General features: G+C 42.1%; 2 protein-coding genes across 11 annotated transcripts in view; one reads left to right on the top strand and one right to left on the bottom strand.

Annotated features, from left to right (window-relative positions):
- Nucleotides 1-23,281, top strand: part of LOC117307482 (uncharacterized) — a 186,029-nt gene that overhangs the window by 25,709 nt on the left and 137,039 nt on the right. For 2 of the 10 annotated variants that reach the window (XM_033853482.2, XM_033853479.2), the window contains exons 1-3: nt 16,231-16,460; nt 19,402-19,494; nt 22,169-22,323. The gene's annotated coding sequence lies outside the window, so the exon portion shown is untranslated. The other 8 variants (XM_033853477.2, XM_033853484.2, XM_073802704.1 and 5 more) reach the window with 8 other exon arrangements.
- LOC101315608 (uncharacterized) lies at nt 1,287-16,140 on the bottom strand. The gene is given in 5 exon segments (XM_019924757.3): nt 1,287-7,914; nt 12,637-12,732; nt 12,996-13,149; nt 13,890-13,934; nt 15,979-16,140. Coding segments are annotated over 5 exon segments (1,233 nt in total). The 5' UTR covers nt 15,988-16,140; the 3' UTR covers nt 1,287-6,985.

Below are 23,281 nucleotides of genomic sequence, written 5' to 3'. Positions count from 1 at the left end.
CATATTAGAATATATGGGACACATAGTAGAATACAAGATGGTGACTCTTTCCAAGAGCCAAGGCTGCATGATGGTATAACTCCCTGGGAGGGGAGAAGACTCAGCAGATTTCTGCCCTGCAGCAGACCGGGGCCAGAAGGAAAACTGGTCACTCGGGGGAGAAAGAGATGGAGGTCTGGGTTTTTCATCAAGGTTTGTCCTACCCCAAGGGATTTTTCTGTTCTATCAGGTGAACAGAGGGTAAGACCCAGGCTTCAAATTATTTCTAAAATCACTCTAATCCCAGACTCATGCACTCCCGCCCCCACATGCTTCCCCTGCCTCCCTCTTCACATGTGCATTCCATCTTCTAACCTAACAGAAATATATCACAAAAAACCTTTCCTGCTCATGTGTTCACCTAGACACATCGACCCCCCAATGACTTCATGCCGTTCTTCATACCATCTTCTACAGGTGTATCATGCTTTAATCTTCATACACTTAGGTCTCCCCAATCCTGCCAACTCTCTTTTTCCATCATGTCCTGTGTATGGGGAGGTGTCAGGATGCTTCTCAAGTAATTTCTGTTAAAGGAAAAAGGAAGGGGCCCAGCACCCTCCTACCCTGCCTCTTTTGTTCCACTCTACAAGGCTGTCTTTGCAACTTCTAGAGAGTGATTCCATTTGTGGATTCTCTAGCATGTAGATCTAAAGTCAAGACTTTATATACCATTGATCCCATTATTTTAAGTAGTTTCTCTACTATTAACATATTACATTACTAGGGTATATTTGTTACAATAAGTGAACCAATGGTGATACATCATTATTAACTAAAGTCCACACTTTATTCAGATTTCTTTAGTTTTTATCTGATGTCCTTTTTCTGTTCCAGGATTCCACCTAGGATACTACATTATATTTAGCCATCATGTCTCCTTAGGCTCCTCTTGGCTGAAGCAGTTTCTCTGACTTTCCTTGTTTTCATAACCTCAACAGTTTTGTTTTTTTTTTTTTTGCGGTATGTGGGCCTCTCACTGTCGTGGCCTCTCCCGTTGCAGAGCACAGGCTCCAGACGCGCAGGCTCAGCGGCCATGGCTCACGGGCCCAGCCGCTCCTCGGCATGTGGGATCTTCCCGGACCGGGGCACGAACCCGTGTCCCCTGCATCGGCAGGCGGACTCTCAACCACTGCGCCACCAGGGAAGCCCCACCTCAACAGTTTTGAGAAGTACTGGTCAGGGATTTTGTGGAATGTCCCCCTGTTGAGATTTTCTTGATGTTTTTCTCATGCTTGGACTGCAAAGGGAGGAAGACCACAGAGGTAAAGTGCCATTTCATCATATTATATCAAGGGTTCATGCTATCAACATGACTTATCAGTGTTGATATTGACATTGGTCATCTGTCTAAGGTAGTGTTGGTCCATGTTTCTCCACTGTAAAGTTACTATTTCAGCATTTCTTTCTATACTATTCACTTTGGAAATCGCTAGGCATAGCATACACGTAAGGACTGAGAAGTTAGGCTCTCCATTTTTGAGGGCTGAGTATCTATTGATTTTTAAACTATTTGTTATTTGTTGCTCTAGGATTTAGACAATCTCTCTCTATCATAATTTCCTTCAGATTAATACTAACTTAATTCCAGTCATATATAGAAAATGTGCTCCACTCTGCCCACTTTTGTGCTACTATTTAATATATATTTTGTCTATGTATGTTAAAACCCAACAGTACAGTGTTATAATTGTTGCTTTATATAATTTTATGTCCTTTTGGCTGCACCACGGGGCACGTGGGATCTTAGTTCTCCGACCAGGAATCGACCCATGCCCCCGGCATAGTGGAAGTGCCGAGTCTTAACCACTGGACCACCAGGGAAGTCCCTAATTTTATGTTTTTTGAAGAAACCAAGAGAAGAAAGGATGCACACAAATAAACTTAAAAAAAACCCCAAACATTTATCATTTCTGGTACACTTCAGTTCTTCCTGTGGTTTCAAGTTACCACCTGTTGTCACATCCTTACTCCCCTAGAACTTCTTTCTTTCTCCCTTCCTTTGCACTGTAAAATATATTATACCTCTATATGTTATAGGCCCAACACTTCAATCTTTAAAAACAGATTTATGGAGATATAGTTCACACACCACACAATTCACCCATTTAGAGTATAAAATTCAATGGTTTCGGTATATTTACAGACATGTGCAGCAATCTCCACAGTCAACATCAGAACATTTTCATCACCTCAGAAAGACATTTGATATCCTTTAGCCATAATCCCCTCATCTCCTCATCTCCTCCTCCAACCCTAAGCAACCACTAGTCTACTCTTTGTCTCTGCAGAATTGTCTATACTGGACAGTTCATATAAATTGAATCATGTGATACATAGTCTTTTGTGACTGGCTTCATTTACTTAGCATGTTTTCAAGCTTCATCTATGTTGTGTTGTGTATTTCATTCTGTTTTATGGCCGAATAATATTCCATTACATAGATATACCACATTTTGCTATTCATTCATCAGCTGGTGGACATTTAGGTGGTTTATACCTTTTAGTTATTGTGAAGAGTAGTGCTTTGAGCATTTGTATACAAGGTTTTACAGGAACATATGTTTTCTTTCCTCTTGGGTATATACATAGGAGTGGAGTTGTTGGGTGCTATGGTGACTCTATGTTTGGTCATTTGAGGAACTTGCAGAGTGTTTTCCAAAGTGGCTGCATCATTTTACATTCCCACCAGCAAGCAATGCATGTTGCCCACAAGAAACTCACTTAAATATAAAGACACAGATTAAAAGATAATTCCTCCCTCCCATCCCTATGACATTGCTGTTATTCCTTTCACTTACCCATAGGCTGTAATCAACCAATATACTGCCATTATTTTGAACAAACTTATTATTTAGATCAATTAAGACTAAGGAAAATAAAAAATTGTATTTTGCCTTAATTTATTCCTTCTCCAACACTCTTCCTTCCCTTATGGAGAGCTTGAGTTTCTTTTCTTTTCTTTTCTTTTATATATTTATTTTTGGCTGCGTTGGGTCATCATTGCTGCGCGCCGGCTTTCTCTAGTTGTGGGGAGCTGGGGCTACTCTTTGTTGCGGTGCCCGTGTTTCTCATTGCCGTGGCTTCTCTTGTTGCAGAGCAAGGGCTCTAGGCACGCGGGCTTCAGAAGTTGTGGCTCATGGGCTCTAGAGTGCAGGCTCAGTAGTTGTGGCGCACGGAATTAGTTGCTCTGCGGCATGTGGGATCTTCCCGGACCAGGGATCGGACCCGTGTCCCCTGCATTGGCAGGTGGATTCTTAACCACTGTGCTAACAGGGAAGTCCCGAGATCTTGAGTTTCTGACCTATATCATTTTCCTTCTTTCTGGGAAGATATTTTAACCTTTCTTGCAAGACAGGTCTACTGGCACCTCAAATTTTATTTGAGAGAGCATTTCTCCTTAAACTTTTGAAGGGTCTGGTATCTTTTTTCTGACACGACTCCTGACGCCAAATGTGCAGGTTTTTTCTACACTAATTCTCCAACACCAATTTTATGTTTACCTGGCTAGCAGTTTGGCCGAGTTTTTTGTTTGCTGTAGCTGTAGATGTGAGAGGTAAAATTTCCTCCAGTGTCCTTATTTTTGTCTCCTGTGTTATCTTTAGTTTTCTCTAAACACTTCTGCTCAAATAGCATCTGAGCTTTGCAGTTATTTTAGCTGCAACCCACTGTTATTATACAGGTTGACTGATGTGATGGTAAGATGTGGAGGGAGGAGAGCATTCTATAATCCTATGATTAGGCGCCAGTCTTTTAGTGAGGCTGTGACTTTTACAAGTGTTCTTAGCTTCTCCTGCCCCCCAGGTGAGACATGAAGGTTAAAGGGGGCCCGTGTTGGATATTTCTTTTCCTCCATGTCAAAGACTAGAGAGGGGCGTAGTGGAATATTTTCCTTCCCTCAAGTTAAAATAGTTTGTTTTGATGCAATCCCCTTCTTAAAAATAGTTCTTCCCTTAGGCTCTAGTGAAAACAGTTTCTTTGGATGCAAGTCCTATCTTAAAAAGAACAGAATCCTCTGGGTTTATTTCAAAATGGTTACATTTTTGCTCCCTCTGTCAGAGGCAGGAAGGAACTTTTTTCTGATTGTTACCTGAAGAACTTGGGGGGGGGGTTACTGGAGATGACTCATGAAAGTGTGGAGGTCCCCCTAAGACTGAACCCTCAGAGTTTTTAACTCTCAGTCTACTTCACGCTGAGTCTCCAGCCATCCATCAATTACAATCTAAGTGTTCCTACCTATACTGGCTCCTCTGGTGAGCTTGTTCCTAGTAACCTCTCAGTATCTTCCATTTTCTCTAGTTTTCAGGGAAGGAGTTTGTCCTGTAACCTAAATTCTCTACAGGAAGTGAGAAGAATTGTTGATTTCCAACTTTATCAGATTTTTTTTTTCTGGTTGTGAAGATGATAGTGACAAATTCTAAGATTTTTCTGTCAGATAAGAAACCAGAAGTCTGCTCAGTTCATTTTACTTCATTCTTTTTTTCTCTCTGTTCTCAGATCGTATCATCTCTAATGATCTATTTTCAAATTCACTCATTCTTCTGCCAACTTAAATCTACTGTTGATCCCCTACAGTGAATCTTTATTTCAGGTATTGTACTTCTCAACTCCAGAATTCGTTTGGTTCTTTCAAATAATTTTATCTATTAACATTCTCTATTCATGAGCTACTTTCATGAACATAGTTTCCTTTAGCTTTTGAACATATTTATAATAGCTTTTTTGGGAGTTTTGCCTTAAAAGTTTAACATTTGGGCCTCCTCAAAGGTAGTTTCTATTGCCACTGTTTTTCCTGTACAAGGGATATACTATTCTGTTTCTTTGCATCTCTCATAGTTTTTGAGATACTATATTGTAGGAACTTTGGGTTCTGACACATCCCCTTCAGGGCTTGTGAATTTGCTCTGTTTTATTTTGTTAGTTTTTTAAAGTACCTTGCCTGAACTAATCTTGTGACGTCTATTTTCCTCCACTGTGTATAATCTCTGATGTTACTGCTCAGTTCCCCCATCTCCCACCCCAAGCCTGGCTTCCAAGAAGTCACCCCTGGGCCCAAATTATTGTAATGTTCAGCCAGTGATTGGTCAGAGGTGTCCCTAAGTTCCTTGAGCCAGTAAAGCTTCCACTCTCTGCTAATGGATCTGTGTGTGACTTAGAGAATTCTTTCAAGTCTGGCCTATGTTCTGTTAGTGACTATACCTTTCAAGTGCCTGCTCCGGTTGGTTCTGAGTGTGAAACCTAGATGTGTGCTCAGCCTTCCAGACAGGGATAACTGTGATCTTCCAGGGCACTTTTTAAGCTATTTCTCTGGTTCCCTCTGTTAAACTTTCGGGTGGCCTGCTATTTCATTTGTTGCTACTTATTTTATGGAATAGAATTCTAATTGCTTGCCACTAAGATCTCTGTTTTCAACAATATCTGAAGTCAAGCATTCCTTCACACTCTGTACTAAATAAAGTCAGGTCCCTCTGTGGAGCTCTGGAGCTTCCAGTCCTTCCTCTTGCCTCTCTCCCTGGACAGATGTCTACACTATTGCATTGGAGCTGAGGAAGCTTCTCGGTTTCTCCTCTTGGCATGGAAACTCCTCCCTGCAAGTGGGATTTGGGAGGAGAAATGGAAGCCCGAGGTCTTTTTGATTTACTCCTCCCCCTATGGAACCTCTGCTCTGTAAATGGGAGTTTGGAAAATAGCCTGCTGTCCTTTCAGCTTTCGGTCCCCCATCACCCCCTGGCGTGGAACATTTGCCCTACAAACATAAAGCCTGGAGGGGGGTGGATCAGGTCCCCAGTATTCTTGGCCTACCTTGTCTTGGGTAGAGCTACTGTATAAGAAACCGCTAGGCTGGGAACGGGAGCCCAAGTCTTCTCAGTTGGAGCTGACTAAAATTGAGCTCCTGTAACATGGAGCTGGGGTGGGCAGATCCCACATGCCGCGGAGCAGTTGGGCCTGCATGTCCAGAGCCTGTGCTCCGCAACGGGAGAGGCCACAACAGTGAGAGGCCTGCATACTGCAAAAAAAAAAAAAAGGGGGGGGGGGTAATTTAGTCACCAAAAACAACTATTTAAATTGTAGTGAGTGTTGTAAGAGGCCATGGCTACTTTCTTTTGCTCACTCTCATATGATATCTATCTCATATATACTTTATGTAAATAACAATACATTTACATACTCTTATCACTGATCAAGAGGTAGCAGGAGTCTTATATATGCCAACAAACAACAGGAAAAAAGTTTATTTTATACTTTAGAATTCTTATTTAGGATGCCCTATGTTTTGTTACAATTCATACTTTGTTAAAAGAAGAAAAAATAGGGAATTCCCTGGTGGTCCAGTGGTTAGGACTCTGCACTTTCACTGCCATGGCCTGGGTTCAATCTCTGGTTGGGGAATGAAGATCCTGCAAGCTGTGCAGCACAGCCAAAAAATTAAAAAAATTTAAAAATTAAAAAAAAGAAAAAATAGTATTATTTAATGTGGAAAATAATTGGTAATGGCATTCTACATATATAATGCTTATTTTATATTCGTAATTGTTAGCTTCACGTAAGCAATTCCAATACCTATATGATTTATGTTATGTGGTGCATAAGGTAATGTAGAACAGTTTGGAATATAATGCTTTCATATTTTGCAGACTGTCCATATATGATTTTCTAATTTTGTTTTGACTAGCCAACTTATTAATATTTCAAAAGTCTTTGTAGTCCACAGTAAGCATGTATCCTTTAACAAGGAGGTGTACTTTCTGTAATATCTTCTAGAAATACTTTGGCATCACATCTGAAATATGATTTCTACAGAAACATAGCTACATACTTTTCTAAATTTGTTGAATTAATAGGCTTCTTCTTAAGACTTCTTGATACATAATAAGGTTTGATTTCTAATGAAGGCTTTCTGTCACTGTAATTTTTAGTTGAAGATATTCCCACATTAGTTTCTCTTTTAAGAAACTTTTTCTTTATGAGTCCTCTTATGGCGACAGAGGGCTGAGCTATGTCTGAAGGCTTTCCCACATTGATTGCATTCATAGGGTTTTTCTTCTGTGTGAGTTCTGTGGTGTATAATGAGGTCAGACTTCTCAGAAAAGGCTTTTTTACACACATTACATTCATAAGGTTTCTCCCCAGTATGGATTTTCTTATGTCTAATAAGGCAGGACACTTCACTGAAAGCTCTCTCACACCTGGTACACACATAAGGTTTCTCTCCTGTGTGTATTCTCCGATGTACAAAGAGGTGTGACTTCATGCTGAAGGCTCTCCCACATTCATCACACACATAGGGTTTCTCTCCAGTATGAGTCCTCTGGTGAATACTGAGGTGTGATTTTTGGAAAAAGGCTTTCCCACACTCATTACATTCATAGGGTTTCTCCCCAGTGTGAATTCTCTAATGTTCAATGAGGTGTGATTTATGGGAGAAAGCTTTTCTACATTCAGTACACTCATAAGGTTTCTCTAGAGTATGGATTCTCAGATGTATAACGAGATTTGATTTCTTGCTGAAGCCTTTACCACACTCAGTACATACAAAGGGCTTTTCTCCTGTATGAGTTCTCTTATGTATAATGAGGTCTGACTTCTGGAAGAAGGCTTTCCCACATTCACTGCATTCATTTTTTCTTGCATATCTTCTGTTACCACTAAATAAGTCTAAATAGTTAAAACTTCTACCATACGGGTCATGTCTTTGGAGTCTTTGTTTTGAAGAAACAAAGGCTGTGCTAAGATGACATCTATTTTCAAGTGCATTACAATTGTTACGCTTTTCCTCCGTCACAGTTTTCTGGTCAATGAATGCAACATGCCTGAAAAGTGTTCCTTGGTTCTCTCGGTGCCTCTCCATGTGGTCATCAACTTGCCAGACTTTTTCTAGAAGGAAGCATAATAAACTATATGTTGGTGAATATTTCTGCTAATGTATTATGACTCATAGCTTTTTGCCCTATTGTGAGATTGAATCTTTACTTGCAGACCCAGTATCCATATCTAAAAGAAATACCAAGGCTAAATGGAATCTATACCCCTGAGCTTAGCAGGAAAGCCACAACTTTTAAAAAGCCTGTAGTAGTAGTAAAAGAACTAGATAATATGACAATGAACATAAATATATTTGACTATATGCAAACAAGACTTTGTAAACTGGGGAGAAAAATGGAAATAATGCCAAGAAGTAGTAAAAAGGAACGAAGAAGAACAGCTGCTACAGGGTCAATGGGAAGAGCCCATCTAGGAGAAATAAACGTGACTAGGGTAAAATGGTGATTAGAGGAAATAAAGGAAGGACTGGATGAGGAACAGAGAGATTTGAGCTAGTGTCTCATCAACTCATTGTTGGATTGCTGTAGTTTAATCTCCACTTGTCTCTTTGCTTCCAGTGTCTTTGAGCTCTTGTCTATTCATCCAGCAGCATGAAACTGATTTTATAAAACCATCAATTCTACTTGTAAACAGGAACACTTTTGTAGCCAGTATAATGGTAATTCATTCTTGTATAGGTGTGAGGGCGCAGGAATTCCTATGTCCAGTAAGAGGAAAATATGCCATAGGATAAGCCAAGCTTGCTTCAGGATTAGAGTCACTGCTAAATTCTGATTACTGAGTGTATCATATTATTCTATAATAGTTCATAGATACTGAATCAATCCTGACTTTTAAATGTTCTCCCTAACTTGCTTTCTACGTACCACAGATGGAAAATGAATTGTCATTAAGCACGTGGGCTCTGAATCCAGATTACAATCTTAGTTTCATCACTAATTAGATGTGTGGCACAAGTCAAGTTAATCTCTTTGGGCCTCAATTTCCCCTTCTATAAAAAAGGATAATAATAGCACCTATCTTACAGGGTTTTGTGAGGATTAAACAAGTCAATCGCTTTAAGTACTCAGAATACTGCCTAGCATGTAATGTTTCACTAGTTAGATATTATTATATTTATTATTACTGATCCTCAGACAACTATGTTCTTGCTACTTTCTGCTTTATATCATGTTTTCCAAGCATCTGGATTCTATTAATGTAATCTTAAGCAGTAGATTTCTCACCCTGTGTCTAAATTCCTATCAATCTTCATTTTCATCTATTGATATTTTATAAACTTCTGACAGTACCTGACTACTGTTACACTTATGCTACCTATATCCAGAGCAATAAAGGCACCCCTTGGCTCAGAATTTGACAATCCTACCGAGCTTCCTGGCCCAGTTCCCAATATGTAAGTCATCACTCTTTAAAGAAAGTGAGTAAATTTCTATTCTATATCTACCACTGGAACCCCAGAGGCTTCAACACATATCTTTTATCCCAGTGATACTGTGATTTATAATAAGAAATATATATTTCATCTTTGTCCCTGTTTCTGGCACAGAGCTCCAAAAACCCTTGTAATTTCCTAAGTGATGAGAGTCATAAAGGTGTCTTTTGTTATGTTAATAAGTGACTTATGGGAAGCATCTTAGGATCGGGGCTGGTTGCCAGTGGAGCCAACAATGTGATTAGAGGACTGGAACTTTCAGTTCCATGCCTCAACTTCCAGAGAGGGGAGAAGGGCTGCAGGCTGAAGTACTCACCAGTGGCCAATGATTTAATCAATCGTGCCTATGTAATGGAGCCTCCATAAAAACCCTAAAGGAGGGGGTTCAGAAAGTTCACAGGTTGGGGAACCAGAGTGCTTTCATGTACCACCATGTTGGGCCCCAAACTCCATGAGGCCAGAAGTTCCTTGAGTTTGAACTTCTGACCTCCATACCTGTAAGACAATTAATTTCTGTTGTTTTAAGCCTAGTTTGTGGTAATTTTCTTTTTTCTTTTTTTTTTTTTTTTTTTGCTGTACGTGGGCCTCTCACTGTTGTGGCCTCTCCCGTTGCAGAGCACAGGCTCCGGATGCACAGGCTCAGCGGCCATGGCTCATGAGCCCAGCCACTCTGCGGCATGTGGGATCTTCCCAGACCGAGGCATGAACCCGCGTCCCCTGCATTGGCAGGCGGACTCTCAACCACTGCGCCACCAGGGAAGCCCTGTGGTAATTTTTAAATTGCAGCCCTGGGAAATTAATATAATGTTAAAAAAAAAAAGACACTATGACAACGCAAGGGTGATGGTGGGTAGGCTAGAATGCTAGAGAAATGAAGATTAAAAACTCTAGGTCCAACTCCAGTGACTTTTTAGCAGAGATAGAAAAATCCATCTTAAAATTCACATGGAATCTCAAGGGACTCTGAGTAGTGAAACACTCCAAAAAAAGAACAAAGTTGGATAACTAACACTTCCTGATTTTAAAACATACTACAAAGCCACAGTGATCAAGACAGTGTTGTCATGACATAAAGACAGATAGACAGACCAAAGGAATAGAATAGAGAGCCCAGAAATAAACCCTCATGTATATGGTTAAATGATTTTCTACAAGAGTAGCAAGATCATTCAATGGGGAAAGGACAGTCTTTTCTATAAATGGTGCTAGGAAAACTGGATACCTACATGCAAAAGAATGAAGTTGTATCCTTATCTTATGTCATATACAAAAATTAACTGAAAATGGAGCAAAGACTTAAAGAGCTAAAATGATAAAACACTTATTTGGGACTTCCCTGGTGGTCCAGTAGTTAAGACTCCGCACTTCCACTGCAGGGGGTGCAGGTTCGATCCCTGATTGGGGAACTAATTTCCCACTTGACCACAGAGTGGCCAAAAAAAAAAAAAAAAAAAGATAAAACACTTAGATGAAAATACAGAAAAAAGCCTCATGGAGTTGGATTTGGCAATGATTTCTTGGATATAACACCAAAAGCATAGGCAACAAAAGAAAAAATAGGTAAACTGGCAGGCAGACTCTCAACCACTGCGCCACCAGGGAAGCCCCTGGATTTCATCAAAATTAAAACCTTTTGTGTGTCAAAGGACACTATTAAGGGAAATTGCTGGATCATGTGGTAATTCTCTATTCTCTATTTACATTTTTAAGGAATTCCCATGATATTTTCCACAGCTACTGCACAATTTTACATTCCCACAGAATGTGAGAAAATACTTGCAAATCATATATTTTGTAAAGGATTAATATCCAGAATATATAAAGAAACAACCCAGTTATAAATAGGCAAAGAGGGGGGCTTCCCTGGTGGCACAGTGGTTAAGAATCCACCTGCCAGTGCCAGGGACATGGGTTCGAGCCCTGGTCCGGGAAGATCCCACATGCCACGGAGCAACTAAGCCCGTGTACCACAACTACTGAGCCTGCGCTCTAGAGCCCGCAAGCCATGACTACTAAAGCCCATGCGCCTAGAGCCTGTGCTCCGCAACAAGAGAAGCCACCACAATGAGAAGCCCATGCACCACAAGGAAGAGTAGCCCCTGCTCACCACAACTAAAGAAAACTTGCGTAGCAACAAAGACCCAGTGCAGCCAAAAATAAAATAAAATAAATACATTAAAATAAAATAAAATAGGCAAAGAACTTGAATAGACACTTCTTCAAAGAAGATATACAAATGGCCAATAAGCACATGAAAAGATGCTCAACATCACTAATCACTAGGGAAATGCAAATCAAAACCATAATGAGATACACTTCATACCAATTAGAATGACTATTTATTTTAAAAAACTAGAAAATAACAAGTGTTGGTGAGGATGTGGAGAAATTGGAACACTTGTGCATTGTGGTGGTAATGTAAAATTGTGCAGTAGCTGTGGAAAATATCATGGGAATTCCTTAAAAATGTAAATAGAGAATTACCACATGATCCAGCAATTTCCCTTCTGAGTATGTACCTGAAAGAATTGAAAGCAGAGACTCAAACAGATATCTGTACACCAATGTTCATAGAAGGAATATTCACAACAACTAAAATGTAACAACTCAAATGTTCACTGGTAGATGAATGGATAAATAAAATGTGGTATATACAACAATGGAATATTATTCAGCCATAAAAAGGAATGACACTCTGACACATGCTACAATATAGATGAACTTTGAGATATTATGCTAAGTGAAATAAATCAGACACAAGAGGACAAATATTCTAAGATTCCACTTATATGAGGTATCTAGAATAGTCAAATTCGTAGCTATAGAAAGTAGAATAGTGGGTACCAGTGGCTAGGGGAAGGTGGAACAGAGTTATTGTTTAATGGTTTCAGTTTGTGATGATGAAAGAGTTCTAGAGATGGATGGTGGTAATGGTCTCACAACAATGTGAATATACTTAATACCACTAAACTCTACACTTTAAAATGGTTAAAATGGTAAATTTTATGTTGTCTATATTTTGTCACAATTTAAAAAAAATATCTTCTCAAGGTCCTAAATGAAGTTGATAGGGATCACAGGCAGAATACACCTGAAGGAGAAACTGTAACTCTCTAACAGCCATGCAAAAAAACCCACATTAATATGTGAAGGTGGTACACAGAAATGGTGTTCAGGTAGATATGAAACTTATGTTAACTGTCCCAAGTTATTTCCAAAGGTCCGAGGCCTTTAAGAAGAGAATCTGAAGCATATTTCTCAAAGATGCCAGCCCTCATTAACCAACTGTGAACTTCATTTCATTCACTTCCATCCACACAACTCTTCACCTGACTCACCTGGGTATCTCCAACTTGAGATTTCTCTCTCCACCATCCATGGTTCTTCTCCTTGTTCCAATTTGTAGATCAGAGCAGGCTTGGTGGTTTTATATCCTGTCAATGAGAAATGATAAGGGATTTGGACCTAGCTACTTGGGCTTCAGGTCCTTAGAACTCTCAGCTTCATCAGGGACTGCCTGATAAAGGTGCTCACTTGTACCTTAAAAAGAGGTTTTTTAAACAAACGTGTAGCCGTATCTCCCCAAAGATTGTCAGTTGTCATCAACTGAGACTCAGAGCCACACTAGTAAAAGTATTTCAGAGGGCTGGCAATTTGGAGCAACTGAGAAGGGAAAAGCAGTCAACCAGGTGCATACCAACCAACACTGGGAAACGGTCCTCATCCACTGAGATGAGGTTGATATAGTCCTCCAGCATCACATCCCGGTACAGATCCCTCTGGGGAGGGTCCAGATACTGCCACTCCTCCTGGGTGAAATCCACAGCCACGTCCTTGAATGTTACTGGTCTCTGTAACAACACATTTCTATTCCAACTAAAATGATCTATGATACATAAAATGAAAAAAATGCATGGCAACTTGTTTCTAACCATGTTCATTAGTTGACAATGGTTCCCAAAATTTAGTCCCACTTCGTTTTTGGGGATATTACACTAAACTGGTCTCATTCTGTTTCCCCAGCACTGTGCTTTGATGCCTGTTTGTCTAGATTTATGTTCTATTTTGTGCACGACACAAAACTCATATTTGAAATACTTCATACTTGTGAAATAATTACCCATTAGGCCATTCATGTAATAATAAGTCATTAAACAAATATTTACTGAGTACCCACTACATGTCCAGAACTGACTGTCCTAAATGCAAAGGATCAAATGTTGGAAGCTGATCCAATTTGCCAATATGTCAAGCCATAGAAAAAATGCTTACTCAGTGTCAAAAGTTATACAATGAGAAGGCACTGTTCAAACCGCTCTTGATAAGCTTTTTAACGAAGAATAAAACACTTTCTCAATGTTTCAAATTACAGTGCACTAAATATTTGTTTTTATTATTTTTCATTTCCCTATACTTGTATAACCAAGAGAGGATTCAATGTTCTGACAAAAAAGTTTAAGGTCACAGAATAATTGTAACCAATGGGGAAAATCTCATTGATTATTAAGATTGCTTTGAACTATTTCAGCTCATGTGGTCATTTTTACAATCCTGTACTACTGGTCCTGTATAGCAAAACAAACTAACTCACCTGGGACTTGGTCATTTTCTGTAACCCTTGGGTGAAGGCAGAGATCTATGAAGACAGAGATAGGTTTAAGAGAATGAGCCATGTAAGACCAGGTATGACTTCAAGATTCCAGAATCACTGGTGTAATAAACCCTGACACAGGTGACCATAACAACCCATACACAGCTGCCTCAACAGTTGGGTTGAAGAAGACACTGTGGGAGAATTTCCCCCGGGGTCCTCCAGAATTCATTGAGAGAAAACCACAGATTTGCACTAAGATTTAGCTACAAGGATATCTGTTGTAGCACTTTTTAACAAACTTAAATTTGGAGCAAATTAAAGAACTGGTTAGTCAAATAGATATATACCCCCCAAGTAAATTTGCAATCATCAAAAATGATGTTGTCAGAAATTTATCAAAATTTAAGTGGTAGTTGATGTACACCCTTCTCTGACCCTCTAGTCATGCGTTCTGTGGACTCCAACCAGGGCTGTAGGACTACAGATAGGCTACAGTTTGAAAGTAGGATGCACCAGTATTGGGTTCTCAGTGGGACCAAGGATCTAGGCAAAGACATCTATAGACTTGGAAATATAGTGTCCACATGGTGAGATTCATTCAACAGTCTGTCTGGAATCTGCCCCAGGGGAACTGAGGTGCAGGTCCCTGTGGTTTAAGCTGAGGAGGAGCAGAGTTCAGTCAAATGCTGTGTTTTAGTCTGGGAGACATGTTGTAAAAAGTAGGAGAGTTGGAAACAAATATCTGGGCTTGAATTTACCTGCTGTCTATTTGACCTTGAGCAAGTCACTTCACCCTCCTGAGCCTCAGTAAAATTGGAAATAATACCTGTGTTGTACCAGTGACTTTACCCACCCACCCCTTTTTAAATTAAGCTAACAAATATATTTTACAAAACAACCTAATGTTAATGTAGGGGTGTGTGTGCGTGTTTGTGTGTGTGTGTGCGCACTCACGTCCATGCTAGCCGTTCCCTCTGGCCAGCACCCACTTCCACTATTTCATCAAGACTTTCGTCAGATACCAAGGAGGGCTCCCTGTCTACCTAATTTAAAATTAACCCTTCTCCCATTTCCCTTACCCTGATCTACTTTTTCTTTTTGTATAACACATCACCTTCTAGTATACTACATAATTTACTGATTTATTATGCTTATTGTTTATTGACTGTCTCTACTTAACTAAAACTAAAATTTCGTAAAGGCAGGGATTTTTGTCTGAATAGTCAATAGCCAGCACCAGGAAAGTGTTTGGCTCATAGATGCTCAAAAAAATAGTCATTGAAAAAAAATACATATGTAGCTATAGTAAGTTTCATAAAACAATGCTTATTACATGGGATACATATGTGATATTTTACACTATTTTATTTTTTTAAATGCTCACATACAAGAGTACATACTATAGAATTCCATTTATATGATGTTCTATAAAGGCAAAATTAACCTGTAGAAAGTGGAAAACTGGTTGTTTCTCAGCATACGGGGGGAATGATTGACTGGGAAGGTTCAGAACTTTCTGGGGGATTAAAATGTTTTGTATTTTGATGGTGTGGTGGTTAAATGGGTGTATACAACAATTTTTACATTTTTATTCTCTGTAAGTTACGTGCAAATTATTCTACGTAAATTATAACCCAACTTTTAAAAAGCACTGGCAAATAAAAATACTAGTCTTTACTAACTGAACAGATTTCATCACCCATACTCACGACCGTACTGGGTTTCAACCCATAGTTTGAAAAACTGACTTACAGGGTTGCTGTGGGGTTAAAGCTAGACACCTTTGGAAAAGCAGGCAGCATTCCACAATTCAGACCTTCAGTAAAGCCTGGTTCTCTTTCCACACCCCAGAGGGCATTAAACACTTGTGCGCTCCGGCCACTGGTGGATGCGCTCCGGGTCGCCACACCTGCAGAGCCCCTGCATCGCCCGATCCCCGACCCGCAAGAACGCAGTCCCGGGAGCCCGCCCACCCGGGGCTCACGGACTCGGGCTGGGAAGGGTCACTGTAGCTTTTGACACACGCCGGTCCACGCCTCTACCCCGAAGTCCGGCTGAGCTCTATTACTCCCCACCCGCCTCATACCCGCGCCATCTTCCTCTGCACGGCGCACCTCCAGCCCCGACCGAGGCCAGCCAGGTGAAGGGCTTAACCTCTCGGGCCTCACCCCCGCGCGGGGTCACCACCGTGAGGACTTGGAGCGCACACATGCGCAGAAGAAGCCGCCTCGCGCGGGGCTCGCGGGAGCGTGTTCCCTCCGACTGCAAACTACATCTCCCAGAACGCCCGCCCTGAGGTGCCGCACACGCGCAGCGAGAGGCCAGGCGCGCGTGAGGTGTGGCCCCGGCGCGTTCCACCTGATTCCAGCACTGCGTTTCCCGCCCCGGTCCCCAACCCCCTTCCCGGCGAAAGGTCCACTGGGGGATGAGGCACAGGCGCAGTGTGCCAGGAGGCGTCCGTACCTACCTCGTTTCAAGAACTCTCCCGGCAGGATCGGCTTTCGCTAGAAGTTTGAGGGCTTAACTCTGGAATTTGAGTTTGAACCCAAGGCTTTTCTTTGTGGGCCTGTGAGTATGAAGTTACGACAAAATGGGAAATACATCTTACAGATTTTATTAAAATGCCTGCAAATTGAAGCTAACAATGGTTGAAGTTAGTACTGAGTGGGATAATTCCGAAGAACACAAACAAATTTATATTGATTACACAAATATGATGACCAATAGCTAACTCGTCTGGGTAATATTTAAAGAGAAAAATTTGAAAAAGCTTGGAGACAGATTTACTTCTCAGGGGAGTTCAATATTAAGAAGGTGTGTTCCCGACCCTTTGGAGTCGGGCCCCAAGAAGGGTCTACTTCAGAAGCAAAAGAAAGCTTTATTCTGTGGTCAAAGAATGGAGAGGTGCAAACTGGCGCTCTAGAGCACATGTTCTCCTGGAAGGACCATTAGCGGGGCTACTTTATAGGGTTCTTGTCAGTGGCGGGCGGGGTGGAGATCTCCTGGGTGAGGGTTAGGCGTGTTGCTCACGCACCTCAGACTGAAGTGCCGGGTACAGCGTCTGCACACGACCTGCTGCTGCCACCGCCATCTTGAATTGAATGTCCTGCGCAGGCTTCCGCTCACTTCAGGCCAAGATGGGGTGTCTAGCACAGCGTACGGCGCTTCTGCTCTGGGAGCTCTGTGGCAAATCCCCCCTCTTTCTTTTGACCTGCCCCTCATTCTTGACGGGTGCTGAGGGGCGAGGGTCTGTCTTCTGCAACTGCTTCCTGCCGAGTTTTGGTGTTGTCATAACCCCAGGTGGAGGAGCACAACTTCTCCCCTGCCGCCTTGAGATATGTTTGATTGTTGACTGGCCTCAGCCCTGACTTCGTATCCCTGAGCGACCACCATTTGAAGTTTTATAGATTCTAATCTTTTGGAGACAAAGGACGCCAGACAATTTAAACTACATGGCCCAAATATGTATCAGCAAGAGGACAATGGTTCTTAAGGGGCCCAGGAAACGTAGAAACCAAGGATGCTGGGGAGGGCTTGTTTTACCCTGTTCCAAAATTTGTTTGGCCAGATTAGGCTGGCTGGCTTCTGTTAACCAAGTTGGTTTTTCTAGTAGCCTGTCTACACTTTCTTTAATCAGGCCACTTACACTGATGTAAAAGCAACATGTTGTATTGACTTGCACAGACCCCCTCCCTCGTCAGCCAACAGATAATCTAGGGCAATCCAGTTATCCTAAAATTCCTATTACTTGGCATATACAATTACTTATCTTTTGCCTTTTTTTGAAAAAGGAGTTTTAGGTTGGAGAGAGGTTCACAAGAGTAGTGTGGAGCGGGGGTGGGGTGGGGGTGGGGGATGGTGTCTGTTGTCTTGGGTTATTTCTCCAGAGGTTGGGGCTCAGGAGCCCTCTTCATTGGAGTGTGATGTACCCACGGAGTGATCCCCTGCAACTTCAGGGCAGAATGGGTGGTTAGCATCACTAAGTGCGGTCCGTTCCACTTAGGAGTGAGTTGATGTCTTGGGCTGCCTGTTTTCCATGTTTTTAGGTACACCCACTCTCCTGGCTGGAAGGGATATAGGACCAGGTCAGTGTGTGCAGGCCGCTCATGGTTACCATATTCTGTGAGAGCTTTCATGGTTTTTCCTACGTGGAGAGCTTGAGTTGTTTCATTCCAAGGGGGTTAGGGTGTCCCTTCTTGGGCTTGGGGAATGGATCTACCATTCATGAGTTCAGGTGCATTTAAGTTTAACTTATCCCCACCGGGGACTAACCACACGTAGAGCAGAGCAGTCAGAAGAATCTTCATCCAGTTTTCTTGACAGGCTGAGTGTAACGTCCATTTTATGCCCAGGGCACTCACTATCCCCTTCGTCACTTGAGACACAAACGCTGGATCATTATCATTTTGTAGGGATCCTGGGAGCCCAAACCTGGGGATTATTTCTTTTAGTAATGCCTTAGTCACTTCAGCTGCCCTTTCAGTTCTAGTGGGGAATGCTTATATCTGAAATTGTCCGATATTCTCAGTGTGACAGTGAAATCTATCTGCCAGTGTTCTCCAGGGTCTGTCCCTCTGGTTTGAATGGGTCTTATCTGGGGGCCTCTGGGGGCTCTGGTGTTGGGGTTATTTATTGTACCATTGGGGCAGGTCTCAACTACCCAACGTTTACGTTTTTCGTGCTTGGGGTCACCATGATCTCAACCAGCTAATTATCTAGGACTTCCCTCCCATAGTGAAATCCTTAATGGTCCTCCCTGATGGCTTGGCAATCTACAGTTTGGGGCATTAACTAGCCACCCATGACTCCCCAAATCCCTATTGAAGCCCCGTTTTGGGGTTTTGTCTAATATTTCTTTTGTGTAGATTGGGGAATAATTGGATGGATCTGACCTTCAAAGTACGAAGGGTAGTTGCCAAGTTACTGGTTCTAGGGCCACCTTTCTGGCAGTTGCATCCACCGTGTCGTTTCCCATTATCCTCTGCATCCTCCTTTTGGTGACCCCAGCAATGAATCATTGCCACCTTTTTTGGAATCTGTACTGCTTCTGAGAGTTTCAGTATGCTTAAGCCATGTACCACCTGTTTATTCTCTGCAGTAAGCATAGCTCTTTCCCTTCAAATAGCCCTGTGTCTGTGTAGGGTGGCATATGCATACCAGGAATCTGTGTAAATATTTAAGGCCTTCCCTGTCCTGAGCTCTAAGGCTTGGGTGAGGGCCATCAGTTTCACCTTTGGGGCTGAAGTCCCTGGGGGTAGGCCTCTTCATTCTATGACTTGGGTCTGGGAGGTTATTGCATATCCCACCAGGCTTTTTCCCTCCCTCATAAAACTACTCTTCAGCGTTTGGGAGATGCTTGATTCCTAGGTCGGTGTGACTGGGATAGACTGTGTCTATTGTTTCTATACACTCATGTTCTAAGGGCCCTGTTTCTGTAGGTAGTAAGATGGCAGGATTTAATGTACGACAGGTTTGACAGGTTTTTTGTTTTGTCTTGTTTTGTTTCTAGGCTGCGCTGCGCCCCAGTGAAAGTGCTGACTCCTAACCACTGGACCACCAGGGAACTCCCAGTGTATGACAGGTTTTCATAGTAACCACTAAGGTATCCAAAAGTGTAACCTGGACTTGAATTGACCTGTTCCCTTAGAGCTTACTAAATGCTTGAAACTGGTGTGGAGTTCATAGGGTGATTTGCTGTCTGAACATTAACTTCTCAACCTCCTTTAGCGGGGTTGCAGTAGCTACTACTGCCCGTAGGCAAGGAGACCATTCTTTAGCTGTTTGATCTAATTGTTCAGATCTGTCCAGGGAAGTTTGTCCTCAGCCATTAACATTACCATCTTGTGCCCCCCGTCTAGGGGAATGCCAATCTCCAGTTTGTCTCCCATTAGGTGGATAGTAACTCCTAATTTATGTAAGATATCCCTTCCTATCAGGGATATAGGACATTTGGGAATGTGTAGGAAGGAATGGGTGACGTGTTTGTCCAATTTGCATTTTAATGGCTCTATGAATGCCCGTTCTTGGGCCTTCTCTGATACTCCCATAATTTTACAACTCTTATGACTGAGTGCCTGATCTGGTGTTCAGAACTGAGAAAGTGGCACCAGTGTTGACTAAGAATTCAACAGACTTTTCCCCAGTGTCCAGTCTCAGGCGGGGCTTCTCGGGGGTCAATTGGAGTGCTGGCTTAGGAGCCCCTGGCCCCATTATTCTTCATCTATTTGGACCATCTGCCTTCGAGGGTTGTGGCCGGGTTCTGCCATTTCCATCCACCTTGGGGGGCGCTGAGGGCATTGTGTCTTCTAGTGTCCCTCTTGTTTACATATGGCGCACTGATTGGGTACTAGTTTTCTTGACTTGCTATAACTTGGTGGAGGCTGGGGATCACTCACCAGGTCGAGAATCTCCGTGGGTAGTTAGTTCAAATTCCCATGCCGTCTGGTTGACACTGAAGGGCAACAACCAGTAGGTGGGCTTGCCTCCAGGCCTTTTTATCCTCTATATTTTGGTTTTTAAACACCCAGTAGGCAACCTCAACCAGGTGAGAAGTACACCTAGTGTCGGGGGCACTTTGGGCCAGTTGACAGGTTTCTTTTCTGCTGCCTAGATTCCCTTTAGGAGTGATCTGTCCAGTCGAATTCAACGGCCACTATTTTCAACTCAGCATTGGTGTCTTTTCGAGGGACCAAAAACAAACAAAAAAACCCTTTTATTTACTTAGAAGTATTTGTCTGTCTCATCCTTGACTTTTAAATTTAATTCTCCATATGTGCTTTTATTCCCCTCCTCCACCATGCCCAATCCCAAATTCCTTTTTTCATCTTTTGCAGTTTGCACTGTTTTAGTTATTTACTTCCCTAATCTAGATGTGGATATGTCTTTACATCTGTTATTAAAATAAGAGTCTTTGTTGGTGATGTCTGGGTCATGCTGTCATTGGTATTAAAAATGTTCTCGTTTTCATTATCTGAACTCTTAGAAAACATGGTCATAATAGTCACACTGTTAGAAATTAAACTAGTACTATATCAGTACAAAGCACAACAGTTAACCCACAGACAAGGCCACAGACTAATTATTAAAGCTTATGATTGCAGTGCACTTAAATTGTACACTTAAATTGTATCACTCCAGAGTGATGCAACAGTGGATAAACCATTTTTGTAAACTGCAAATCATGACTGCCAGCATCAACAGCCAAGGGAAGAAAAAAGCAATAGTAAAGACCAGGAAAGGCATAAAATCTTTGCCTTATCCACTTGAGAGGATAACAGTGTTGCTTACACCTTTACTTTTGGGACCACCTTATGGGTTTTGTACTTATTCTCCAACTTTCCCCAGCCATCCTCCCAAAGCAGGACTTTTGAAGTCCCTGGGAGGGATTTCCTGGGGCAGTTCCAGACAAAACTTTATGGTGGGTCATTCCACCTCAGTCTTCTCCTTTCATTTCTCCTTTTTTCTATCTGTCAATCCCCCCTTCTCCTTCATTCTCCTTTGCCTCTGTCCTCAGTCTCTCACTCTCAGTCCCTCATTCTCCCCCCTTTTGTCCTCTAGTCTCCACTCTTTGTTCTTATGCCTTAGGTCTTTTTGTCCCTTAGGCTTCCTTTCTCTTTTCCTCAGTTTCTCCTTTATTTTGTGTTTCAGTCTCCTCTTCCCTGTCTCAATTTTCTTTTTTTTAAAAAATAATTTTATTGAAGTAATATTGTGTTAGTTTGTGCCTTACAGGAAAGCAGCAAAGTGATTCAGTTATGCATATATATATATATATATATATATACACACACACACACACACACACACACACTCTTTTTCCTATTCTTTTCCATTATGGTTTATGAAAGGATATTGACTATAGTTCCCTGTGCTATACAGTAGGACCTTGTTGTTTATCCATCAATTTTCCTTTTTTTCGTCAATCGCCCCCTGCGATTTATTACCATAATTGTAATTTCCCCTAGGAGGATTTCCTATAATAATTAGCATAAGTAACTGTTCATGCCCCTCTCTGCTGCCCAAGTTTTCCATCACTTTTGCCCCTCTCCCACACTGGAATCTCCTGGACCATTTAGCAGACCTTTTCAGTAGACTCTCCTACGAAAGGATTGCACCATTCCAAATTCCTCTTACACCAGTTACAGTCTTCCAGTAAAGTACTGCCCTACTGTAGTTCTTCCCCAATCCTGTAAAGTCTGCAATAGCTTCTACCTTACGAATTTGTATAATTCTCCTTTTTGTCATCTTTTCCCCCTCCCCTCGCTGCCGCGGTGGTACAGCCCAGCCTCAGGTTCCGAATAAACTGAATTCCTCTGCTTGTACGGAACTGGCCGGCCTTTCAAGATGGCGTCTCCCACTGAGACACAGCGCTTGGGAGCGGCCATATTGCCTCCTGAACAAAGCCGCTCAGGGTGTGGAGCGGCCAAAATGCCCGGTACGGAACAGCGAAGGCCCGAGAGCCTCGTGCTTTGCTCACCCAGACAGGAAGCGGGAGAGTTCGCCGCTATGAATGTGACATCCGTACTGGGATAAGCTGTGGCAGGCGTTTTGAGACCTGATAATCGAGCTGGGGGTCAGAAGGGGGATTTATGGGTTGAGACCTGAGGAAGACTGAAATTGTTATTGGGACGGCGGTCCATGAGGGTCAGTAATTGAAGGTCTATGGGGTCAGTGGTGGGGAGTCTCTAGTATGAGTGTTGGGTATGTATGTGGATCAGTCATAGGGAGAGCTGTGTTATTTGTGGGTCAGGGACCGCGGGCCTGTGCGCTGATGGGGTATCCGTGTGGCCAGTGATTTGTGGACCTATAATATGGCCAGTGCTGTGATGGGAGTGGGGGTGGAGGTGCTCTTTGAGATTTCTGATTTCTGCACCTGGTGATTCAGTGATTTTTAGAGGTTATTAATGGGGCCCAGAGCTGATACAGGTTAGTCCCAGTTTACTGGGAAATGCCTCACTTTACAGTCTGTGTAGGTCAGAGGCTACTCTCAAGGTGAAGCGCCTCCTCAGATGTTTTTTTCAAGCCATCGTCTCTTTCCATCATTCATATCATCACAGAAGAAAACATCCTTTGAATGTAAGACCAAACAAATCTAAAGGGACAGGATTATTACTGTCAATTCCGTCGAGCCAAAAACTACCAGGAACACCCTGTAGTTGAATAAGTTGGGTTTATTGCTCTTGCATCTAGTTAGGAACACGTACACAGTGGGGAGCGTTAAGGGTGTCTCGATAAGAGGGTGTTAGAAAACACTTGTTATAGGATTTGGCCTTGTGTTAGGTGATTTTGAGGAGGGTGTAGGGAACGGGCCTAGCTCTGAATTGGATGTTGTCAGGAAGTGGGGTAATTCAGTGAGTGGAAATTTTAATCTTATCTAGAGAGAAGAATGACTA

This window comes from Tursiops truncatus, chromosome 3 (genome assembly GCF_011762595.2).
Source record: "Tursiops truncatus isolate mTurTru1 chromosome 3, mTurTru1.mat.Y, whole genome shotgun sequence".
In the NCBI taxonomy this organism is placed as follows: domain Eukaryota; kingdom Metazoa; phylum Chordata; class Mammalia; order Artiodactyla; family Delphinidae; genus Tursiops; species Tursiops truncatus.
This window is presented reverse-complemented; position numbering and strand designations above follow the sequence as displayed.